Source organism: Ovis canadensis, chromosome 6 (assembly GCF_042477335.2).
Source record: "Ovis canadensis isolate MfBH-ARS-UI-01 breed Bighorn chromosome 6, ARS-UI_OviCan_v2, whole genome shotgun sequence".
Lineage (NCBI taxonomy): Eukaryota > Metazoa > Chordata > Mammalia > Artiodactyla > Bovidae > Ovis > Ovis canadensis.
In genome coordinates, this window is record NC_091250.1 from 59695552 (window position 1) to 59718651 (window position 23100).

Genomic DNA, 23100 nt, shown 5'->3' on the forward strand with positions numbered 1-23100 from the left:
AAATTTGCATAAGTAGTTTCCCAACGACAGAGGTGCTATTCGGAACAAAATAAATTGCTTGTATTGTATGCAAGGGCACAAACCTTGACCAAGTTTGCAGTTGCTTCCCTGCTTCTACGTTTCTTTAAGTACACCCAGATATTCCTGCCAAGAAGCCCAACTCTCTGTAGGTAGTAGCTCTCTGTAGGTAGGTTTAAAACGTTAATAGTCTATTTATTATTTCATTTAATTATTTGTTTTTAGGCAGACCTAGAAAGGTTATTGTTTAGCCTAAAAGTCTTCGATATCTGTATTTGACTATTAAGAAAAATAAACCAAAAATATCTGATGTATGAATCATGTTGCTCCAAGATTTTCTAGCAATTATTCCCCCCCCCCTTTCTGTTTGTTTGCTTAAGAGTAACACTCTTAGTTTTCATTTTAAGATCGAGAAATGGAGTCACCGACTGGAATCTTGGATTTCTTTCTAAAGATTTTAATTCTAGGGCTTTGGAACTTGCCCATTCTAACAAAGTTTGCTATTCAAAATCTACATCTCTTTCTACTTTTCCTGTTGGACTGAAGTGAAGGTGTTGTTGGTCTGTCTAGTAAATCCAACCCACAAGATAACATAATCACATACATTCATTTCTCAGAGACCTTGGCGGTTCTTATCTCCTTGCTTTTATGATCTCTTATGAACAGCCAGGAATAGCAATTTGCAGCCTGTTTGTAAAGTCATCTTAGTCTGAACCTAGCCTTCTCCTCTTTTATCACACGGTGATATTCTGCAGCTAAATCCCATTTGCCACAGTAAAATTTGCTCTGAGCTCCATTTTAGAATAATGTGAGTATTCGCTGTGTGTATGGAACATATCAAACATGCAATGGAGGGCGATTATCATTTCAATGAACTATTTATTAACAGAAGATAGTGTGTGTGCTTTGCTTAGATTTACTGATATGCTGCCCACCGTACATTGTAGCCTGAAGTTATTTAGTTCCTGGTCATTAGCGTCTCAGACAGGCAGCTTTGTGGCTCTCATAGTCCCAGTTCTTTGTGCTTTGTTCAACTTTATTTTACCACCAGATCACCTAGAACCTTAAACATAAGGCTTGAGTTCCATGTTAAATCAGAATTGTTTCCTATTAAGTGTTCCAAGCTCCCCATTTTTATTACCAGTTACTTTATTAAATCCTTAATAACATAGATAGAATAGTTAGTTAATTTGTGTGTTGAGCCATGGATGTTAATTTGTAAACATAATAACATACTGCAATCATTTGCATAATAGCATTTTAATCTTTTTAGTAAAAGCTGTAATTCCCTACAAAGTACACTGCAGTAGAAACTAAGTGACTATTGGTAATAATACAAAAGGCCTTAAAATTCTGATCCTATTATAGTGTTGGAACATACCCAAACTGCTTCCATAATCTCTGAAATGTTACTGTTCTCTGATTTAGGTGTCTGTGTCAAGAATAAAAATGAAGTATAACTGGTAGCAATAGACTATTTCCTAAATGTAATTTAGTATTCACTAAGCACCAGCACTTTGCAAATAGCTCTGAGGCTTTCCTTCAAAGTTCAGAGCTCCAGCCCTGCATACTGTGTGAGAAACACCAAGGAACTCGCTCTAAAACCCTAAACTCTGTGCCGTAGTCAAGGCTCCAACAAATCATGCTGATGTGGCACAGAGCAGGGCATCAGCCGTCAGGAACTTGGCCACCAAGTCTCCCTTTTCCCAACCTGACCAGCCTGCTTTTACCTCCTTGAACTAACTGCTTCTGAGAAGTTTGGGAGAGAATGAAGAAGGGGGGGGAAAGAGTTAACAAAGCTACTTCTTAAAAAAAAAATTACCCTTTTGGGGGCTTGATCTCTAGAGCCCATTAATGCCAATCACAAGACTGGCCCCCAAAAAGGTAAAAAACAAACAAAAAAAATAAAAACCTAGTTTAAAAGGCAGGCCAAGTCATTTTACGCAAGATCTGGTAATTCATTAATCTATCCAGCTGCAAACCTTGAATGAATAACATGCACTAGTAATGGGGATGGGCAGGTCTACACAGCATCAGTGTTTAGCATTGGAAACTATGTGAATTATTCTATTATTTTGGAACAGAACAAGTACAAAGTATCTCCTATCATCATTTTGGGACAAATGGCATAATGGATGAGAAGTCATTTATCACAGTAAAAAGTTGCCCTTGCTTAGAGCAAGACTGTGTATTTCCTTGTGTACCTCTCTCCCCTTTTCCTTGCTCTCATTCTACCTGCTTGTAATTCTGCATCTTTGGCAGGCTACAGTAAAACACAGTATCCTGCTTTGCTTTCAAAGTATACCTCAAGAGCACACAATCTTGAAAGTAACCTGAGAGGTTAAAGAAGAAGAAAAAAAATGATCCTTACAAAATCATTTTACATCATAAGCAATTCCTTTTATAAAACCCACAATAAAAGTGTTCATTTCTGAAAGACTAGGCACGTAATTATCGGGACAGGTGAACCTTGTTAAAAATGTGAAGTCAGGGTGGAGAACAGTGGAAGAAAATTTGGCTGTGGGTCTTTAATGTTCATCTTTTTATCTGCTTTGTATGTTGATCTCATTCAGAGGTAAGCCATCTGCTGGGCTGTGGTTCCACCACACTGTGTATAGATAGGGGGACGAGGACAAACAGACACTCTGTATAAGCATGCTGTGCAAGCACACACGGTTGCTATGCAAATAGTTTGTCCACTGCAGTATCCTGCATCTTAATTACTTTAACCTCGACTAATATCTCTGAAGTAAATCTCAGAGGCAATGAGCCACTTTTTCCTGAATCCTCTCCAAGTTTTCCTCCTTGTGGACATGGGTCTCCACTTTTCTGGCTCCAAAGATATCCAGGCAGAGTAATGTTCAGTTCAATGACTCACTGGTGAGTTCAGGAGGTAGGAAAAACCTTGGATATGCCCATACAGTGGCTCACCTACTTCTTGGAGTACCCAGAGTATTGAACTAGTTGGTCTCTACCTCAAAAAGCACCGACTAGTACCTTCTGGGCTTCCCCAGTGGCTCAGCAGTAAAGAACTCTCCTGCCAATGCAGGAGTCATGGGGTCGATCCTTGGGTCAGGAAGATTCCCTGAAGAAGGAAATGGGAACCCACTCCAGCATTCAGTTCAGTTCAGTTCAGTTCAATCGCTCAGTCATGTCCGACTCTTTGCAACCCCATGAATCGCAGCACGCCAGGCCTCCCTGTCCATCACCAACTCCCAGAGTTCACTCAGATTCACGTCCATTGAGTCAGTGATGCCATCCAGCCATCTCATCCTCTGTCATCCCCTTCTCCTCCTGCTCCCAATCCCTCCCAGCATCAGGGTCTTTTCCAATGAGTCAACTCTTCGCATGAGGTGGCCAAAGTACTGGAGTTTCAGCTTTAGCATCATTCCTTCCAAAGAAATCCCAGGGTTGATCTCCTTTAGAATGGACTAGTTGGATCTCCTTGCAGTCTAAGGGACTCTCAAGAGTCTTCTCCAACACCACAGTTCAGAAGCATCAATTCTTCGGCGCTCAGCTGTCTTCACAGTCCAACTCTCACATCCATACATGACCACAGGAAAAACCATAGCCTTGACTAGACGGACCTTAGTTGGCAAAGTAATGTCTCTGCTTTTGAATATGCTATCTAGGTTGATCATAACTTTTCTTCCAAGGAGTAAGCGTCTTTTAATTTCATGGCGGCAGTCACCATCTGCAGTGATTTTAGAGCCCAAAAAATAAAGTCTGACACTGTTTCCACTGTTTCCCCATCTATTTCCCATGAAGTGATGGGACTGGATGCCATGATCTTCATTTTCTGAATGTTGAGCTTTAAGCCAACTTTTTCACTATTGTTTGTGAAATCCCATGGACAGAGGATACTGGTGGGCTACAGTCCAAGGGGTCACAAAGAGTTGGACACAGTCTAAAGAATAAACAACAGAACCACTTTCTATCACCACTGTGACCAATAACACATATGGATTCTCACTTTCCAAATTGCACAGTGCTAAAGCTGAAACTCCAGTACTCTGGCCACCTCATGCGAAAAGCTGACTCACTGTAAAAGATTCTGATGCTGGAAGGGATTGGGGGCAGGAGGAGAAGGGGACGACGGAGGATGAGATGGCTGGATGGCATTACCAACTCGATGGACATGAGTTTGAGTGAGTTCTGGGAGTTGGTGATGGACAGGGAGGCCTGGCGTGCTGCAGTTCATGGGGTCACAAGGAGTCGGACACGACTGAGTGACTGAACTGAACTGAACTGAAGAACTGAATTGACTTCTGTGAAAAACAGCAGCCGACCTCATTTTTGTAATCAAAACTTACACTGACCAAAGTGGTGAAGAGCCCGCCTGCCAATGCAGGAAACAGAGGTTCAGTCCCTGCGCTGGGAAGATCCCCTGGAAGGGTGCATGGCAGCCCACTCCATTATTCTCACCTGGAGAATCCCACGGACAGATAAGCCTAGTGGGCTACAGTCCACAGGGTTGCAAAGAGTCAGACACGACTGAAGCGACTTAGCACACATGCACCATAACAAAAGCAACCACCAGGAAAGTTAGTGATGATGGTCACGGATGTCATGTAACCGGCATCCTGTGACTTATTTATTAGTACGGGTAGATGGCAATAGACATACCCCCGTAGATCAGAGCTCCTGAGCCACAATTTTCCAGTGGTCAGCATAATGGCAGCGAGGAAACAGGGTGATAAACCAGATGTTCCCAAGATAAGGCAGATGTTATCCAGGCAAGAAGTCTAAAACGGTCTTTAACTGAGGTGTGTAGAGGAACACACACAAGAAACCTATTCAGTCTCCCTGTCAGATGAGCCGACAGCAGAAGTCAAAAATAAAGCTGTACACAGGCTGGGTCAGATTGTTGCTTCCTGATTTGTGACTCTCCAAGATGAACATCTAACTGATTTATACCCAGAATTTGGAATTTTGTGGTAGACTACAAATGCAAAGATAAGTACAACATAAATTTTTAAAATACTCCATAAGTCTCCATGAGTTTCAACATTCTTCAATGTTCTTATGTTACAGCCAATTATCTCCCCACTTAAAGGGCTATTATTTTCTTACTTGAAGTCTATGTTCTCCGTAAGTCTCATTACCAAGTGCGGCAAAAATCTGGTTGCGGGCCATAAATTGAATTTAAATGACAAACATTTATTGATGGCAAATTGGAAATTCCAGAAATCTTCAAGAAGTGATTATTGTAAATGAATTAGTTCTCTCGACATAACAAAGGAGAATTTATTCTCCTGATGATTAAATTAAGGGGGGGTGGTTTGGACACACATTTTTTTTTCCCTCTGTTTGTTTTGTTAAAATTCTAAGAGGTTTGCCATTCATAGAAAAGTCTGCCTGACCACGGGCACAGTCAGAAGCAGGAATTCATTACCATGGAAGGCTACAGAATTTCCTCCAAGGAGACAAGTGAGAAAAAGCAGACACCATGTAAATGTGTGGATTGGGTTAAATATGTTCTGCCCCTGAGGCAGCAGGGAGATGGGGGCCCCTGTGTAAAATGACTCACAGTCCGAGAAAGTACTTCAGTTCCTAAAGGTGAGCAGACACTGAACCAGATAGATACTCATGAAGTTCTGATTCTCTTCGGAATATTTTCCAGTTGGCATGCTTTGCCAGCTCCCTCTCTAACCTAACTCATATTTGTCAGTACTGATGGAATTTTCCTTCGAGGTGCTTCAGGTTTTGTTCCCTGGACACCATCCCCTCTGCTGTCACCTTGTCCCTTCTCCGCGCCTGCATCGCATGGGGTTTGGAATGCAGCAGAGCCTGCTGTCAGACTCCTTTACTTTTGGCTTCTCCACGACTCTCACAATGATCAGAATGATCGTCTTTAAATACCGTCTCCATCACATTGCTCTCCTGCTAAAAATCTTCACTAGCACCCTAATTGCTATTGTGGAAACTAAATATTTGCAACCGGATTCTCATGACCTGGCATAATTTTGTACCCACCCTAAATCAGACTTACTCCTCTTATTTCTGTGTTCCCATTAATACATAATTCACTTGAGTAAACCAAGCCCTTTGCTTTCATAACCTGTCCATGAAAACCCATCACTCTTATTCTCTCATCAGCCTTGGTGACATTATTCTTGCTGATTCCCTCAGTATATGCTAGAATACACACACACACACATACAAGTACATATGCAAACACATAGTCTTGCAATATTTGCCAAAAGACTCATTGGAAAAGACTCTGATGCTGGGAGGGATTGGGGCAGGAGGAGAAGGGGACAACCGAGGATGAGACGGCTGGATGGCATCACTGATTTGATGGACGTGAGTCTGAGTGAACTCTGGGAGTTGGTGATGGACAGGGAGGCCTGGCGTGCTGCGATTCATGGGGTTGCAAAGAGTCAGACACGACTGAGCGACTGAACTGAACTGAATATATATGTAGTATATAACCCCATGAATGTAAATGTACACGTGTGCATACGCATGAATATACGCCACCTCACGTCCTCCAGCTGCTGATATGCATGAACACATACATGTATATGTATGCTTGTATGCACAGTCTTTTTCATTCTTTTCTAATCATTTCTCATTTCACCATTTACCCTCCCAAACTAGATTTAAAGTCTTTTAGGAAATAGATCTTTGGCGCTTTATATGTAGTTTTCACATTACCTAAGGCAGTTCATACCATCAATAAACATATGATAGTTAATCCATTCATAAGGTTGCAATTATTTACTGAGTATATACTTTCTCCTGTTTTCTAAGAAATCACCTAGGAAAACTTCAGTGAACAAGACAAGCTGGTTCTCTGTTCCTCAAATACTCAGTTTTTTGAATAGCCAATAGCCAAGATTTTTTTCAACTTTTCATAGGTATAGAATATATGCCCATTGTTGAAAAAATTAGACTACAAAGTTAAAGGAAAAAGTGTAAATTCACCTATATTTCCACCAGAATGATCTAATATTCTTGAAAGCTTTCATCCACCATTCCCTTGAGAGCATAAAACAGGACACCTTACAGATAAGAAAACTGGAAACCATCTTTTTTTCTTTTACAAAAGTTCACAGTATCAGAACTTCCTGCGAGTTCCAGCAATTAGCCAACGTGAATGCAGGCCACAGCTGAGAGCCTTTCTCTCCACATTAGCAAAGGCAGACTTCAGAACATATTATGAGGAATGACCTAGAGACAGTTACATTCTCACTCTCCATGTTTTAAAGAAGCCAAGTAGCTGCATTCAGAGGTAACAAGTCAATGAATGAAAGACGCCCATTCAGTGGAATCACAGAGGCATTAAAGCAGAGGTTAAAATAAAGCAGTGATGGAACTTCCCTGGTTGCCTAGTGGTTAAGGCTCTGCCTTCTAATGCAGGGGTATGTGTTTGATCCCTAGTCAGGGAACTGGGATCCTACCTGCCACAGGGTGTGGCCAAAAATTATGAATAAATAAATATGACATCATAAATCAACTATACCTTGATTAAAAAAAAAAATTAAAGCAGAGACAAGGTGGCCCACAATGTCCCAGAAGAGTCAGTGTGTTATTTAACCTAAGCTATGTGACCCATCTTTACACACTGCCATGCTGTAAAAGTACTCCTTTATTCTCCTTCTATGAACAATGCACAAAGCAACAGAGAGAAGGAAGTTGTGTTGCAATATTCTGAAACATAAATCTTGCTACCAGTCGATCCAGGGACAGCATCCTGTTTTCCTGACACATGGATCAGATTCACTGGGCGCTGCACCTATAGGCCCTGTGCCCTGTTTCACAGAATGGCTTCTGAATCATACCTGGTCACCTGCATTTACACATCCAAACAGGCTGTGCAAACAGATCACTGTTTGTGTGCCCAGTTACTCAACCAGCATGTACAATTGCGTGTCTGCTCACCCTGCTCCCGTTCAGAAACTCAGTGTTTCCCAAATCAGGACATTCAATTTCATTCTTTCATTTTCTTCTTCTTATGTTACATAAACATTAAACCTTAGACTCAAATGTATGGAAGAGGTCAAAGGAAGAAATTTCTATTTATTCCCAACATTTAAATATTCTGCAGTACTAAATGTAACTCTTAAATACCCTCTTTCTTCCTGCTTTGATGAGAATTCAGAAACCCTGTGGCCAGTTTCCAGCAGTGTCATCAATGTGCTATTTGAGTCAGGGAAAAGTGTTGAACGACTCAGTGCCTTATTTTATTCTGGGAATCTGAGGTAGATAATGCTTGTTATTGGCAGATCAGAGGTGGCAGAGACCATGACTGTTGGGCTTGCTCCAGCACAAGGCCTTCACAAATGTGATGAGGCAGGATTTTGAGAACAGGAGGAGGGTGAGCAAGCACAGGTGAAAGTCCGCTGTCACAGGTTTAAAGTCACAGGCGCTGGGAGTACCTGGGGTGACGCAGCTTTGGGAGAAGTGACGTGCAAAGCTGTAGCCATTCCAGGGTTATTCTGTTGCCTATAGAGCGTCTTCACAGGGGACAACACAGTTTTAGAATTCCACCTATGCTCGAAACACACTTTTCTTTTTGCCTTATACAAAAGATGTCTGAGTTTAACACTAGAGGGTAAAGAGCAGAGGCATCTTTTCTCTATACAAATGCTGAGAATGCTGCTGGGTGAAACAGTGTTGCCACACATGGCCTTATTACCCTTTAATCCACAAAGAAGGATGGGTTTTGTGACATCAGAGAAAATGTTATGGGGACTTCTATATACAGTCACTTTTTTGCTGTCTGCCACTAAAAGAATTTCTGACATATCAGTCCTGAGGCCCTGGGCATCTCAATAATTTTATATGGCTTCTAAGTCTTTGTATCCTGTATCTTAACTTTATTTTCTCTCTCAGAAATCTGACCAATTCATCTTTAGAGTTTTCTAAAAATTGCAAGTAACTATTTTTTTTTTTTTAATAACAGGGTTTCTCCACCTCAGCACTGTGGTCATCTGGGGTCAAATGATTCTTTGTTGTTGGAAGTCATCCTATGCCTTGTAGGCTGTTAAATAACATCTCTGGTCTCTACCCGCTAACTGCCACCAGCATCCCCCTGCCCTCAGTCCTGACAGTTAAACATCCCTCCAGACAATATTAAATGTCCCCAGGTAGACAAAATTGCCTTTGGTTGAGAACCACTGGTTTAAAATGACTTAATGACAGGTTAAATGAATAAACCTTGTGTTTAGAGTGTTGAAAACAATTCTGTCAGTGGTAGAAAGTTACACAGGAAAACAAAAGGGGTGTCTTCATGCAGATACAGCATCCATAGATATCTAACGAGTTGCCAAACCAAGTCCTCTGAAAATGTTAATGGGAAGTACCTTATCCAGGTGTCACAACATGAAATTCAGGGACATAGGTCCCTGAATTTGCAACCAGCCCACCAGGGAGGCACCAGCTATCATGCCACCACCCCCTCCAACACACATACAGGCACACACGCACGCACACACACATGCATGCACACACGCACACACACACATGCACATACACACACACACACACACACCCCTTTCCAGTTATTCCCTAACCATCCTCTGCAAAATGCATGGCATTCACCCAATATGAAATAGCCGATTTTTAGATAAGAGGACTATGGGGATGAACATTTTTAAAAGTACTGTTTATTTAATGCAGCATGACTTAAAATGGGCCTGTAACCTGACAAGTGTACTGGATGAGGAATGTTCAATTTACCAGTTCGAACCAGCCAAGTCCTCACATGAACTTTCCGAGACCCGGCTGAGAAGCCTGGGAAAGTATAACTAACCACAAACCCTCAGTGTTTCCTCCACCTGATTCTTCCTCCCCAGCCTTAACTCCATTACCTTAAGCACTCTTCTAAGACCCACTTAATGCTCCAGACGTATTATAAAATCTTAGCCTCTGACAGAATCTACAGCCACCTCCGCGCACCAGCCATATGCCTGCTTCCATGTCAACCAACACTGAAAGCAAAGATTCAGTTCTATTTTTAAATATATTGAGCAAAGAAGCAGCTTGATATGTCTTTGTAAAGGATGGCTGTCACCCAAATTCAGTTATTCTATTTTTAATCAATGATAATAGACTTTGAAGTTAGATACACCTGGGGTTCAAATCCCACGTCTGTGTCAATGGTGTGATTTGGGGAAAATCACTTAGCCTCTGTTAAACTCACTGTCAGCACACGTAAAATGAGAATCACAAGAAGAGTACCTAAACAATAATAGGTTGTTTTGAGGGATGAGCGTGATGACGTATGTAAAGCATAAGTGTTCCAAGATGTTGGCCGCTTTGCTGTTACTATTACTGTGCTGAATCTACCGTATTCATCCTTCACTCACTGCTCATGAAACACTTATTCAACACCTTCTGTGTGCTGGAAAAACTCAGTAAATATTGTAAAATGGGCTTTCTTAATGACTCAATAAACATTTATTCAGTGCCTTTTATGTGCTGGGTGCTGGAAAAACTCAATAAATATTGTAAAATTGGTTTTCTTAATGACTCGAGATTTCAACCAAACAACATTGAAGTGTCTCTGCTGGTAGATAAAAAATAAGTTTATAGTGCTTTGTATGAATCCTGGCACATGGTAGGTAGAAAATGTTACATGAGAATGGTGTCGCTGGAGGTGGCAACACTGAAAACTAGTTGACTTGACAATCCCAACTCATTTTACTTGCTAGAGTAACCGCTTCCTTTCTCCCCATAAGAAATCATTCATTTTCAAGTAAATGAGTACTGATCTTGTGAGAAAGAACTTCTTTTCTCAAAGTAACACTTTAATAGGTACAGATTAACATTCTTTATTATAGGGTAGGCTTATAATAAAGAGTCTAGAGTCTGGGAGGTAATTTTCACTGCTGCTGCTGCTGCTAAGTCACTTCAGTCGTGTCTGACTCTGTGCGACCCCATAGATGGCAGCCCACCAGGCTCTGCCGTCCCTGGGATTCTCCAGGCAAGAACACTGGAGTGGGTTGCCATTTCCTTCTCCAATGCATGAAAGTGAAAAGTGAAAGTGAAGTCGCTCAGTTGTGTCCAACTCCTAGAGACCCCATGGACTGCAGCCCACCAGGCACCTCTGTCCATGGGATTTTCCAGGCAAGAGTACTGGAGTGGGGTGCCATTGCCTTCTCCAATTTTCACTAGTGAAAGGTAAATTAATTTTGACTAAATTATAAGTAAATACCAGAGTAGTCAGGTGTAGAAGTTCCCATAATATAAAGAAATCAGAGGTATGATCAAAATATAATATTAATAGTAAAAAAAATAAACCAACAACAAAAAACCCTGCCTACTATTTTATAAACCTACTTTGTAAAATAAGTAAAGGTAGACCTAGCCCTTTGGTTAAAATAAACGCATTCTTTTACAGTTTACATTAGGTGCCATTTTCTGTGGGAAATAGGAAAAAACAGGTTTAGTCATTTACTCTTCTTTGTCATTCATTCTTTCACAATCTCTCAGTATTTCAACAGAGTTTGATACACTCTGTTATGGGTCCTCAGGGCCTTAATTCTCAAAAAAAAAAAAAAAGCCATTTGTTTTCCAAATATTGTTTTTCCACAAAATAGGAAGTACCTAACTATGATTAAAAAGTCTTTTGGTGACAGCAAAGTAAGAACCCATTATGCTTTCAGGCCAATAATCATGTTAGCATGGCCTAAACCAAGTTCAATGAGAAATTTATTTTCCTGAAGGGCTGTCCTTACCTCAAATATGTTTGAAGGCTCGTTGTTGTACTGATTAGATATTATTTCTGATTGGTCACTGCACCACTTGAGTCCACCCAGAAAGCTGTCTGTATCCAAGTCGTTCACGTCTAGTTCAGAAAGGTCAAGTTCAGGAAGATCTGGGCAAAGAGGCTGGTCTTCACCAACCAGAGCAGCACACTGCAGGAGGCAGGGAGGAAAAAAAAAAAAACAAAACACAACAAACTTTCATTAACTGCAGGAATTTATTAAACTGTAATAGCATGTGATAGGAATTAAGCCTGGTTAATTCAACGACACCACCAAAGCTGGTTTCCAGGGTTTTAGTCCCTAGAAAAAAAAATCCTGGACTCTTTAACTCCCTTTGCTCCCAAAGGATACTTTGCCAGAACCATTCCATCCCAAACTCTACCTCCAAATCCATGGTAAATGCCATGCTTCCATGAAGTCATCTGATTTGTCCAGTTAGAAATAAATTTAGATTTGTTTGTACCTCTTTGAAAGCACTTACCAAGTTTCAAACTGCTTTCTGGTTAACTATATGCAAAATTTCACTCCACTCTTTTTTTAAAAAGAGAATAGCTCTTAAAAAATTATTTATTTATTTGGCTCTTCAGGTCTTAGTTGCAGCATGCGGGATCTTTTCCTTGTGTTATGCAAACTCTTAGTTGTGGCATGTGGGATCTAATTCCTTGACCAGAAATTGAACCTGGGCCCTCCTGTATGGGGAGCATGGAGTCTTATCCACTGGACCAGCAGGGTAGTCGCAGAATATAAGCACTTTGAGTGAAAGTTGCTCAGTCCTGTCTGACTCTTTGCAACCCGATGGACTTTAGCCCACCAGGCTTCTCTATCCATGGGATTCTCCAAGCAAGAATAGTAGATTGGGTTGCCATTCTCTTCACCAGGGGATCTTCCTGACCCAGGGATTGAACCCAGGTCTCTTGTATTATAGGAGGATTCTTTACCATGTAAGCCATCAGGGAAGCTCTTTGAGGGAAAGTTAAAAATTTGATTTCACCTTGGAATTGCCATCACATATAAGAGAGACAAAATAAATGACTACTAAATGAGAAAAAAGTAAGCACTATACCAGGAAAACTCTCCACTTATGCTCCTTTTAACTATTATAATCCATATAATTCATTTAGCAACTAATGATGCAGAGTCCTTTAACGTGTCCATGGTTCTCTTGAATTGTTATTTAAATCTTTTACTCTTACTTGACTTTTCATGAGCTTCTGAACTTCATCTTAAACAGATCAAAAATAAGTCCCTTGAGATGAAGGACAGAAATCACATTTCTTATTATCATTGTATCTTTCACTATGTGTAACTAGCAAGTCTTGTGTGCTCACGTGTGGGTCTGTGGATGGATGTATACAACTGGGATCACCTGATGTGTGAACAGAAAAACCACTCCACCACACAACAACCATATTTTTCTTCAACATTTATATTTCGCTCTAAGTGAATTCCAAAGAATGATTTTTTTCTTTGGAGTTTTAAAAAATGATTTCAATATATTGAGAGGCTTAAAACACCCTCTACTGTGGCTGGGCTGCTTGTCACCTCCTTGTATACAGTAAGTGGTCTGTTAACTGTCCCCTACAGTGGCTTTTTGAGAAAGTGGACCCTCTTCCCAAAGAGGCAGATTTCTACTTTGAATTGGCTATCTGACCACTAACAGCACTGCAATCTGTGAAGAACCCTGCAGAAACCGCTTATTGCAGGGATCTGGTGATATCAGAGCTATAACGACTAATCCACCTGCAAGCCGAGGGGTCTCAGTGGGCAAGCACACCCTCCCAGGTGTCAACCACACGGCCCTCCCTTCCAAGGTCAGGAGAGATGCTGGGGAGTTGTTCCTATCCAGGCAGCAGTTGGGCATGAAGCTGAAGATGCTGCTTGACATTTAGATTTTGAATAAAATAAGTTCTATGCAGATTTTTTTCTCAAGCACCCCTGTCATCCCTGGCAGGCTACATTACACGGGTCATATGCAGCAGTGTGATCGTAAGCACCATGCTGAGAAGTAGGTACTGGGTAATGGAGTCAGCAGTTGGTAAGGGGAGGCTGGGAGGAGCCTGAACATTCCTGCAGTTCTTCCCTAAAACCACCAGGCCCCAGAGAGATCCTGAAAGGCAGGCACAAAGGTAATGCCAAGGAAGAGCAATCACCTCCATTGCGACTCTTTCCTTATCATTTTATTGGTCTTTCCTTTTTTATTATTGGAGTTATCCCAAAGTTACAGGTCGGTATACTAAACTAGGTTTATAAGTAAGCTGGGCTGAAGAGAAGGTTTTGTTCTGGTGCAATGTTCTTGCTTTGTTATGGGTGTAACACATCCCAGTCTCTACACTCGCTCACTGCTTGTCCTCCAAACACAATACACACAGACAATGTTAACTCTTCTACAACATGACCAACTCAGAGACAAGGGGAAAACTTTTTCAGTGGTACAAAAACTACCAGGATTGGGGGAGAGTCTTTAAAAAGCAAAAACAACAAGAAAATAAAAAAATAAGTTAGATAACACACTATCTGTGCATTTGGTTTACATTCCTTTTGTGGATAGCACACTCTAGAACCCATGTCTTGGAATGCTGACACTGATTTGGTGGACAACTTCTTGCTGTCTCTCTCTTTAACAGCCCTCTAAAGGCATGCCCTCTTCAAAACCCTTCAACCTTTCAGAAATATGTATTTTTCAGTAACTTTTAAAACCACTGAAAAGATCAATTTTTTTTTTTGTATTTTACTCTGCTGTGATTCACATATTTCTTTCCTTTCTTCTCTCTGTCAGTTTCTCTCATTTTTGCTCTTCTGTTATGGCTGAGAAATGTGCATATGTTGACGTGTTAATAAAATCAAGACTTCTGAACGCGGCATTATCCTGATAATCTAAAACACATTAGTGGTAGCAAGTGTTCCTGTTATTAATTTATATTTGGTCTTTGGATGATGCCAGCTTAACAGTCCGAGCCCTGTAACTGTCCTCATTTGACACGCTGGTATTTACTGCTTCCCTATACATCTGTAACAGGTGTGCTTTATGGCAATTTACAGAGACACATTCTACTGCCTCTCTGCAACTATGACAGCTATTTCACAACCGCAGCCTTAATTTTATAATAAGATTTAAAAGGAGAAAGCAGTCACTAAACACAAAAGGCTAATTATTGTACGTTATTTCACCCCAACAGACTTTTCTCTTAGTTAAGGAGCAGACAATAAATTAGCTTAACTGCACTGATGATAATGAATCATTATAATTAAGCATAATTCTCCATTAACCTTTTGGAGGTTTTTGTGCCATTGATGGTAAATTTTAAAGAGAGGGAGAGCAGAAAGAGTGGACTTGGCCACATTAATTATATTAACGAAAAAAGAATCTTACTTCTTAAAAAAAAAAATTAGTCAAAGCAAGGGAGAGAGGGGAGGGCAGCGGTCAGTAAAGAGTGACAGTCTTAGTGGAGTGTATGTCATCAGAACTGTCTCTATCAATCTTAGTAACCTTATTGGACATCACCTTCATTAAACTGTGAAACACTGGGGACTCCGAGTAGCTACAGTGATATAGGCCTTTATTAACCAACGTGCTGTCTTGTCATTATGTGCAAAAGGGCATAATACGTTTTAGGATGACAGCAAACATTAATGATTCAAAAAATGAAAGCGGCCTACACTACCTGCTGCTCGTAATATTTGAGCCTGGCGGAGGTGATTCCCAGGGCTGCTGCCGCCAAGGCTGGGCTGCTAGCCGCCTACTGCCTCCGGTGCAACAGAGGAGAGACTGGCCGGTCTCAGCCGACCGACCGACAACTCAATCCACGGCTAGACAATTAGCCTGAGACCTCGCCTCCCTAGGCACAAAATTAAAGAGCCCTGTTCTAAACGGTTCTGATGCTTCTTTGAATATGACTGCAGGAATGCCAATGATGAAAATAAATCTTCCCTATTTCCATATGATCTAGTTCCTCAATCAACTCCTAACGGCATCAGGAATAATACATGATGGAAAAATGAAACTACAGCAGCTGAGACCCACAGTGCCAGCCAGACAACCACCCACAGGATACTCCAGCTACTCGAAGACAATTAGGACTTTGAAGCCACTTAGAACCCTGACTCATAATAGCTACAGGATATATGAATTATCCATATTTCTCCCACCTTACCAAGAAATCACAACAAGATAAGAACAATTACAATCCGCAAAAACGCATCTGCCAAGGCAGGAGAGGGCAGAGGAAGCCAGCATTTGCAAACCCAGCAAAGAGTTAAGAATCCAGGGCATGCCTCGCTAGAGAAGAAAAATGCGTTCGCAGACAGCCTTGGCCAAATTATTTTCACTTTAGATGTGTATCGCCGTACCACATGGACATCTTATTTAATCAAATCACGTGTAGCCCTTGATCCTCCCCTTACCCTACGTGCCCCCAGCTTCCCAGAGGAAGCTCTCTCAGCCCTTTGCCAGATTCATTGTTAGCCACTCAGATCCTCCCTGCAATTCAATTCGGGTCCATCTCACCAGAGTCCACAGAAAGTTTCACTTGTTTCCCAAGTTGGCCAAACTTTCCGAGAACATTCCATTGTGTTGAATGCAAACACGCCGCCGTCCTCCGTCCCCCCTGCTAGTCACTCTAGACTCCAGAGATTACGAGGAAACCGGCTTGCTTTTTTTCTCCCCCTGTATGAATTGTAGCCAGCAGAGACTGTGGAATTGATGTATTGCCGTCTATTTTTACACAAGCAGCGAGCAGCTCCACACACAGTCCTGCATAAACTCTATTCTCTCTCCGGCTTCAGGCAGCTCTCCGTGGTACAGACAGTTTTAACCATTGGCTTCCCTGCCTAGATGCTAATGGAAAGCCTTGCACCGTAAAGCAGGTCTTTTTTTTTTTTTTTTTTTTGCTGGCCAAAGCTTTCAATCACACAGAGGAGTTTTAAAGGAATCAGCTTTTGTTGTTTTGTGTTCTGTGGGAAAAGCAATCTAAAATAGCCCAGCAGGATTATTTAGGATTTTCTGAGTTCTCCGTCTGATGAACAGAGAGAGAAGAAAAAAAAATCCGGACTAGAGTCAAAACTGACTAGATTTGAGTCCATCCATTTTAATATTTTTATCTTCATCTTATTATAAATAGAAATGGCATTTTTCCAACCAGGCCACTAAACACCACTGGAAAGACTTCAGCTTCTGATTCATATCAATATCTTAGAGCATAAATATTGCATATGAGTAGAAACAGAGCCAAAGGCACATGGAAAGAGTTTCTAACTGCAACAGATCCTGATGACAGCAGCTAAGCTTTGATTTGTTCAAGGTATCTCAGAGTCGCCTTAAAATAGCAAACTTATAGGAGTTAAGATAAGATTGAGATTCTCCTCCAAAAGCGCCTGCCCCCGGCTACTTTTCTGCCTCCTTTCCTCACCCAAACCCAAGCCCTTCCCCCCCTCACAGGAATAATTGCATCGCGAGGGAAGCTTCGGTCCTGGCTGCAGTGCCGAGCCCAGCCCCAGCTCACCTCGATGTCACTCCATACAGAGTCCTGGTTGCACATGTCCCACGCCATCCAGCTCCTGAATGACGCCAATCAAGCTGTTTCAACTCCAATCCACAGTGACACAGAGCACACACTCATGCAGGCAACCAGCCCCTTACTGAGAGTGAACTGAAGGCACCTGTCTTACTACAGTCCCCAGTCACATGACAAAGCTATTAAAAAGTAGGCTGGGCTGTCACTCACCCAGCCTCCCTTCTCCTGTGCTGCGAGCTGCTCAAACTTGTGACGTCACTCAAAGGCAGCCCTCTGCCTCAGTGAAGTAACGCTTAAAGAAAAAAAAAAAAAAAACGGAAAGAAGAAAGAAAGAAAGAAAGGGAACACTTGGACTTTTGGGGCATCATGCTGTGACTAAAGCCAGCTTTGAATGCCACCAACTCTGAACAGAGCCCTGACGATATAATAACTAAAATCCCCTGCAATCTTTTTTTAATTTATTTTCCTTCCAAAACAAGCAAGTGGCAAAGCTCCCTATTTCATGACAGAGTAACTACATTCTTAGCTCAAATGTGTACTCCCTCAGGACTCAAATTTGAAGACATCCAAGTGAACTCGGTTTGGGACTAAAGCAAGATAGTATCACATGAGGCATTTTTATGAGATATTTTCTAATTGGGGGAGTGTTTGAAAGCAGAGGATGAGGCATGACTTTTTTTTTCTTGCTTATTTAATCAACAAAACAGACTGTATTTCTTAAGGTCTAAACAAACTCCTCCACGCAGAAAACGGCTGTCCCCGTGGCAGCAGGGAATACCAGCTCCCGAGAAGTGTTACTGCAGTTTGCTTTGCTCCATATAAGGAGAACAAGCAACAAAATGCCATCCTTTCAGGGTCCTTCAAATTATTTCCATTTCTCTCATAGTTCTCAGAAAGCAAGTTAGTAAAGACAGTCGCTGCAGCTTGGGCCCAGATGAGCTTAGTTTCCAGCTGCCTTTACCCGCCCCCCATACATGCAGCATTGCCTCTCTAACTGCCTTAGGGTGCCTTTTTGAATAAACACTGGATTCCAACCCTAGTGCCCTGGGTTGTGCATTTTGCCTGTGAGATCAAGAATGTTCATGGAGTCGGGGAAAAATACCAACATGTTATTAACAGAAATATTCATTTCTTGAGCTTTTTCATTTTTTGAATTTTTCAGCTTCGAGCCTGAGACAATGAGAGCTAAAGCAGGTGCAACTGTTTTAGAATAACACTACACATCGAATCCATAACAAATTCAAGGTACTAGACAACTCTGGGAAACACTTCCCACAATCCCACAGTGGTCCGATTTAACCCTTCCAAGTTCCAGAGTGATGTACACGTGGTTGTATATTTGTAAATAAACTCCATATACTTTTAAAATCAGCTCGATTCTTTTACTTGATAATATTTCATCTGAAAAAAAGGTTCCCCAGGTACCTAAAAATAATTCTCAAGCACTATTTGTTTAATTTTCTATTCTACTAAGTTTAACTTAATGAATTCTCTATTGTCCTTCCCTTTATCAAGAAAAAAGTGGTGATTTACTCTAACTATAAAGTCACTCAAATATTAAGGGGAAAGAAAAAACAACCCAAAAGCAAACAAACAAACAAACAAATCAGACTGTTTCTTCTTTCAGATCACAACTCTTTTAAAAAATTCACTTACTCTCATATCTGCAACAAGTTGCTAGTATATTCCTGAATAACGTAATGAAATTGACAGTTTGTCATTACTGGACATAAAAAGATGGCCAAAAGCATTGACATTTTAAGTTAGCTGAATACATTTCACTGGCACATTTTGCCTCTTACAAAGAGTGGAAAATTACCGTAGTTTTAATTTTCTAAATCAAGAAAGAACAGGAAAATACAACCTCAGGAAGGCTTTTATACATGCAATTAGTGGCATTACTCTGCATTCCCCACAAAGAAACACTAATTTTCTTCACAATTATATTCTGATTTAATGTAAAACTATAGTAAATTATTAAAATGCAGGGCAAAGGTCATTGGCTCTGCCCTCAACACAGTCAACTGTGAAATAATATTGGTCACTTGACCAAGAAGAGCTGATGTTTATTCATTATTATCAGGTGATCCCTGTGTCATGATATTCTCTGATGTTTTTATTTGTGTTCATTGAACGCAAGGCCTCCATCATATATGTGTGTGTACATATATTTATATTAATCTTATTTAAATCTTTTAGAGACGTTCTTTACACTGGAATACTCTGTATTATTGCTTTTGATATTTGAACCTGTTTACATTCTGTTGTCAGGGCTTTCTTGTTTGTCTTTTTTGCCACCTAGTTCCACTTTTTCTTAATTAAATCAGCACCTACTGAAACCAAAGGTGGATGTGTGTGTGTATACACGGTTCCTTGGCACATTCTCCCTCTTACAAATAATGGAAAATTATACATATACTTTTTTTTTCTTACTATCACAAAGAGAGAAAAAGGGTTAGTGAGAAGTCAAAACATTGAAATGATTTATAAACTACAGCATACCACAATTTTTCTCGCAAATTTCTATTACTATATACACATACAAATTTATCTAGATCCTTGGGGCAAATTATAATAACTTCCACTATCTTTTTTTTGGTCTCAAAAAGATAACTAATGAGAGGGATATTTTAGAGTTCTTATAATTTGGGTGATTAGCTCTTCAGATTAAAGTTTCTCTTATGTCCAGTTTTTCTTTTCTCAGGAAAACAAAAATTGTCAGTCACTCATCAACCTTGGTCTTTCCCAGGAAGTTTCTATATTTGATTCCCCCTCTACCTTGACTGTTTCTCTTCCTTTCTCCCTGTGGCCCTCTTTTTACCCCTTCATCAATTCTGCCTCCATGATTTCCAAAGGTTTGATTTCAATCAACAAAGATCTATTGAAACCTTACTGTGTCCACAGCAATGTATTGCAAGGGCTTCCAAGACGGCATATGTCATGGACACAAGGGAACTTACAATTTGGGGGATGACAGACATTAAAAATGGAGAATAGTCTTATATGAAAGAAGCAATGCTATTTTCCTCAATATCCAGATTCCTGTCCTCCTTAAAATATACCATTTCTAGGTACAAGGTCCTTTCACTAACATTAAATGCACACCCAAATCAACCCCATTTTGTCTCAACAATAGAAGGAGGTATTTATTAACATCTGTTGAGTACCTATGATGTTCCATATCTACATAGAGCTTGGATTCCACCCCAATGGATTTTCTCTGCTCAGAAGTTCTGTTAACGTTTCTCAAGACTCCAACATAGATGGAGGCAAGAGGATCTATCCTTAAAGTTGATAACAAAAGAGAAAATAAACCTTCAAGAGACTAATTCAATTCTTCGGAAAAAATGTAACTAAGAACATAACATTTAGGTTTCAATCCCCACTCCTGCCCCAAATTCCAGGCTTTTGCTCGTCTCCATGTTTCAGACAACTGTCATTTCTAAAAACTAAATACAGTCAAACTGAATTACCCAAGTAGACAACAGCAAAGACAATTGGTTTGGATCTAATTATTACATGTATAGGTAAGAACTCAGAAGTGAAGAGCTACCAGCATAAATATCTTTTTTCATTTGTTTTTCTAAGTTTACAATAAACTACATAAGAATAAACTTAAGGCTGAAAATTTTCAAGAAAGAAAAAGAGAGAAGAAAACCTACAGCAGAGCTTATAAGGGCTAGACATTGAAATCAGCAGTTTAGATACCACATTTCAATCAATTTAGTCCTCAAAACTATACAATAAAGATGATCTGTGGACCCATTTTATAACTGAGAAAAATAAGACAGAGCCAGGATTTTAGATAACAGTCAAAAAGAGCATACAGATCTTTAAAAATCCTCCTTGGAAGACTGAAGTTTCATACATAAGGTTAACATTCATTCTCAAATCAAAAGCACAGCTAAGTCCCCTGAGGCAAATTTATAACCTAGAGACTGTCTATTTTATGGGAAACCAACATTCCTGGGAATGCTACCTGCCTAGAAAGGAAAGGGATCTGCCCAGAATGGCTAGTATTTTTAAAGTTAATCATTACTAACAGGCATTCAGTTGCTGGCTTTTAATACCTGGAGGGGCTCATTGATCCTGAAACTCCACGTCAGTGTCTGAGCACGTGCTCTGAGCCCCTGGGACGTGTTCGAAGCTGTGGTTGTGCAGGGCACAGAAGCTGGTAGGAGGGCAGGGTATAATAAAGGCCCCTAGACTACAGCACTCCAAAATGAAGTCTTGTTTTACACAAAACCACCATGGTGATGTCACTGTGAACTAAGCATATTCGGGCAACAAATAGAGAAAAATCAGTGGACAACTTTAATGCCTCCTAGCACTCATTTATTTATTTTATTTTTCAGTAAACTTAGAGGTGATAAACAACTTCAGCAACCTCTCTCTCATCTCCAGTGAAACTGTCTGCAGACCAGCTCTAAGCAATTGAGCCCATATTTTAACATGGATCTCAAAACCTGTTCTTGGAACTTCTCACACTAAAACAAAAAATTACCTACGAATTAGTCCAAATTGCAGTCAGTTGGACTAAATTAAATGTAAGGCAAGAAGTATGCTAATTAGGCCCACAGACAAGAGATAATAAAAGGATGGTTAAAATCTGATTTCGTCTGATGCTTTGACTCTGCTGTATTTGAGAATTTACAGACATTTTCATTTACCTTAATTATTTCAGGTTAATTCATGTATAATGCAGTGAGTTATTGGTTGTTTAAACAAGAACTGTTCAACAGGGTTATTTTGTATTTTTTTAACTTAAACAATATAAAGCACATGTTATTTTATTAAATGTTATTATTTAAAATGTTAAAGTCCTACTGAACCTCAATAACATAACTCACTTAGTAAGAAAAACATTTTATCCCCTAACTGAAGTTCCTGAGGGCCAGAGAAAATTAGGGTACACAATAATTAAATTGAAAAAAAAAAACTGTTAGTCAAGTAGTTCCCTTTGGTACTTATTTCTAGAGCTGGGGTCCTAATGAGCTTAACTTCTTTTGATTGTAGTGAAGCAAATTGTATTTTCAACTATTCTTGAGATGGAAGAATTAAATAAGTGAAGTTTTTTTTTCCTTTTTTTTAAAAATCCCACCAGATCAGACTTGGAAGGGTTTTGGTTATTTTGCTTTTATTTCTGTTGTATATTTTACCAGTGCTTCGGCATTTGAATTTACTCTAGCACAGTAAATATATATCCTAAAAATATGAGGATGTAGAAACGAAATAAATTCTCATCTCAGGAAATAATTAGCTTAAGGTCTAAGCTAAATTTTGTGATGCTTTGGATAAAATCTTACTTTCTATTGCTATCCCAACTAGACACAGGACTTTTGAGGAAATATTCTTAACCAAGAAGACCACTTCTAAGACTGACCTCCGCATTTAGCAGCTCAATCAAAAATAGATGTCAAATACCACTGGTCGGATTATAAATGAGTAGAGATTTTTCTAGGGGACGAGCAGGAAGTATGTGTCAAAAATGTTAAAAATGGGCAACCCCATAGATTCAAAAATTCTGCTTCTAGAACTTCATCTTAAGGAAATAACAGGGGGGATACATGCAAAGATTTTTAGTGTGGAGACAGTCAATGCTACACAATTTACATTATTGAAAACTTGAAAGCAGTATAAGTGTCCAACAATAATGCCCTGACAAAATAAATTATGGAATACTATATATATATAAACTCATATATATTCATACAGACATATTCAGTATGTATATATATTCAATGCTATCATTAAAAACTGTAGTAAAATATATTTAATAGCATAATAAGAAAATATTCAAAATATATTAAGGTTTAAAATTATATTTGAAGAAACTATAGTCACAAAAACTTACA

At 39.9% G+C, this 23100-nt stretch overlaps 1 protein-coding gene across 2 annotated transcripts in view; it reads right to left on the reverse strand.

The window, feature by feature from the left end:
• The window catches only part of PPARGC1A (PPARG coactivator 1 alpha), a 106419-nt gene extending 88913 nt beyond the window's left edge, over positions 1-17506 (reverse strand). The window contains exons 1-2 of one of the 2 annotated variants that reach the window (XM_069593787.1): positions 17234-17506; positions 11706-11885 (exon numbers count right to left, since the gene is read on the reverse strand). In XM_069593787.1, the coding sequence (XP_069449888.1) occupies positions 11706-11885; positions 17234-17281 (228 nt within the window). In that variant the 5' untranslated portion in view covers positions 17282-17506. Of the gene's footprint in view, positions 1-11705; positions 11886-16239; positions 16516-17233 lie in introns of those variants that run through there. The other variant, XM_069593788.1, reaches the window with a different exon arrangement.
• Between the last annotated feature and the right edge of the window lie 5594 nt (positions 17507-23100).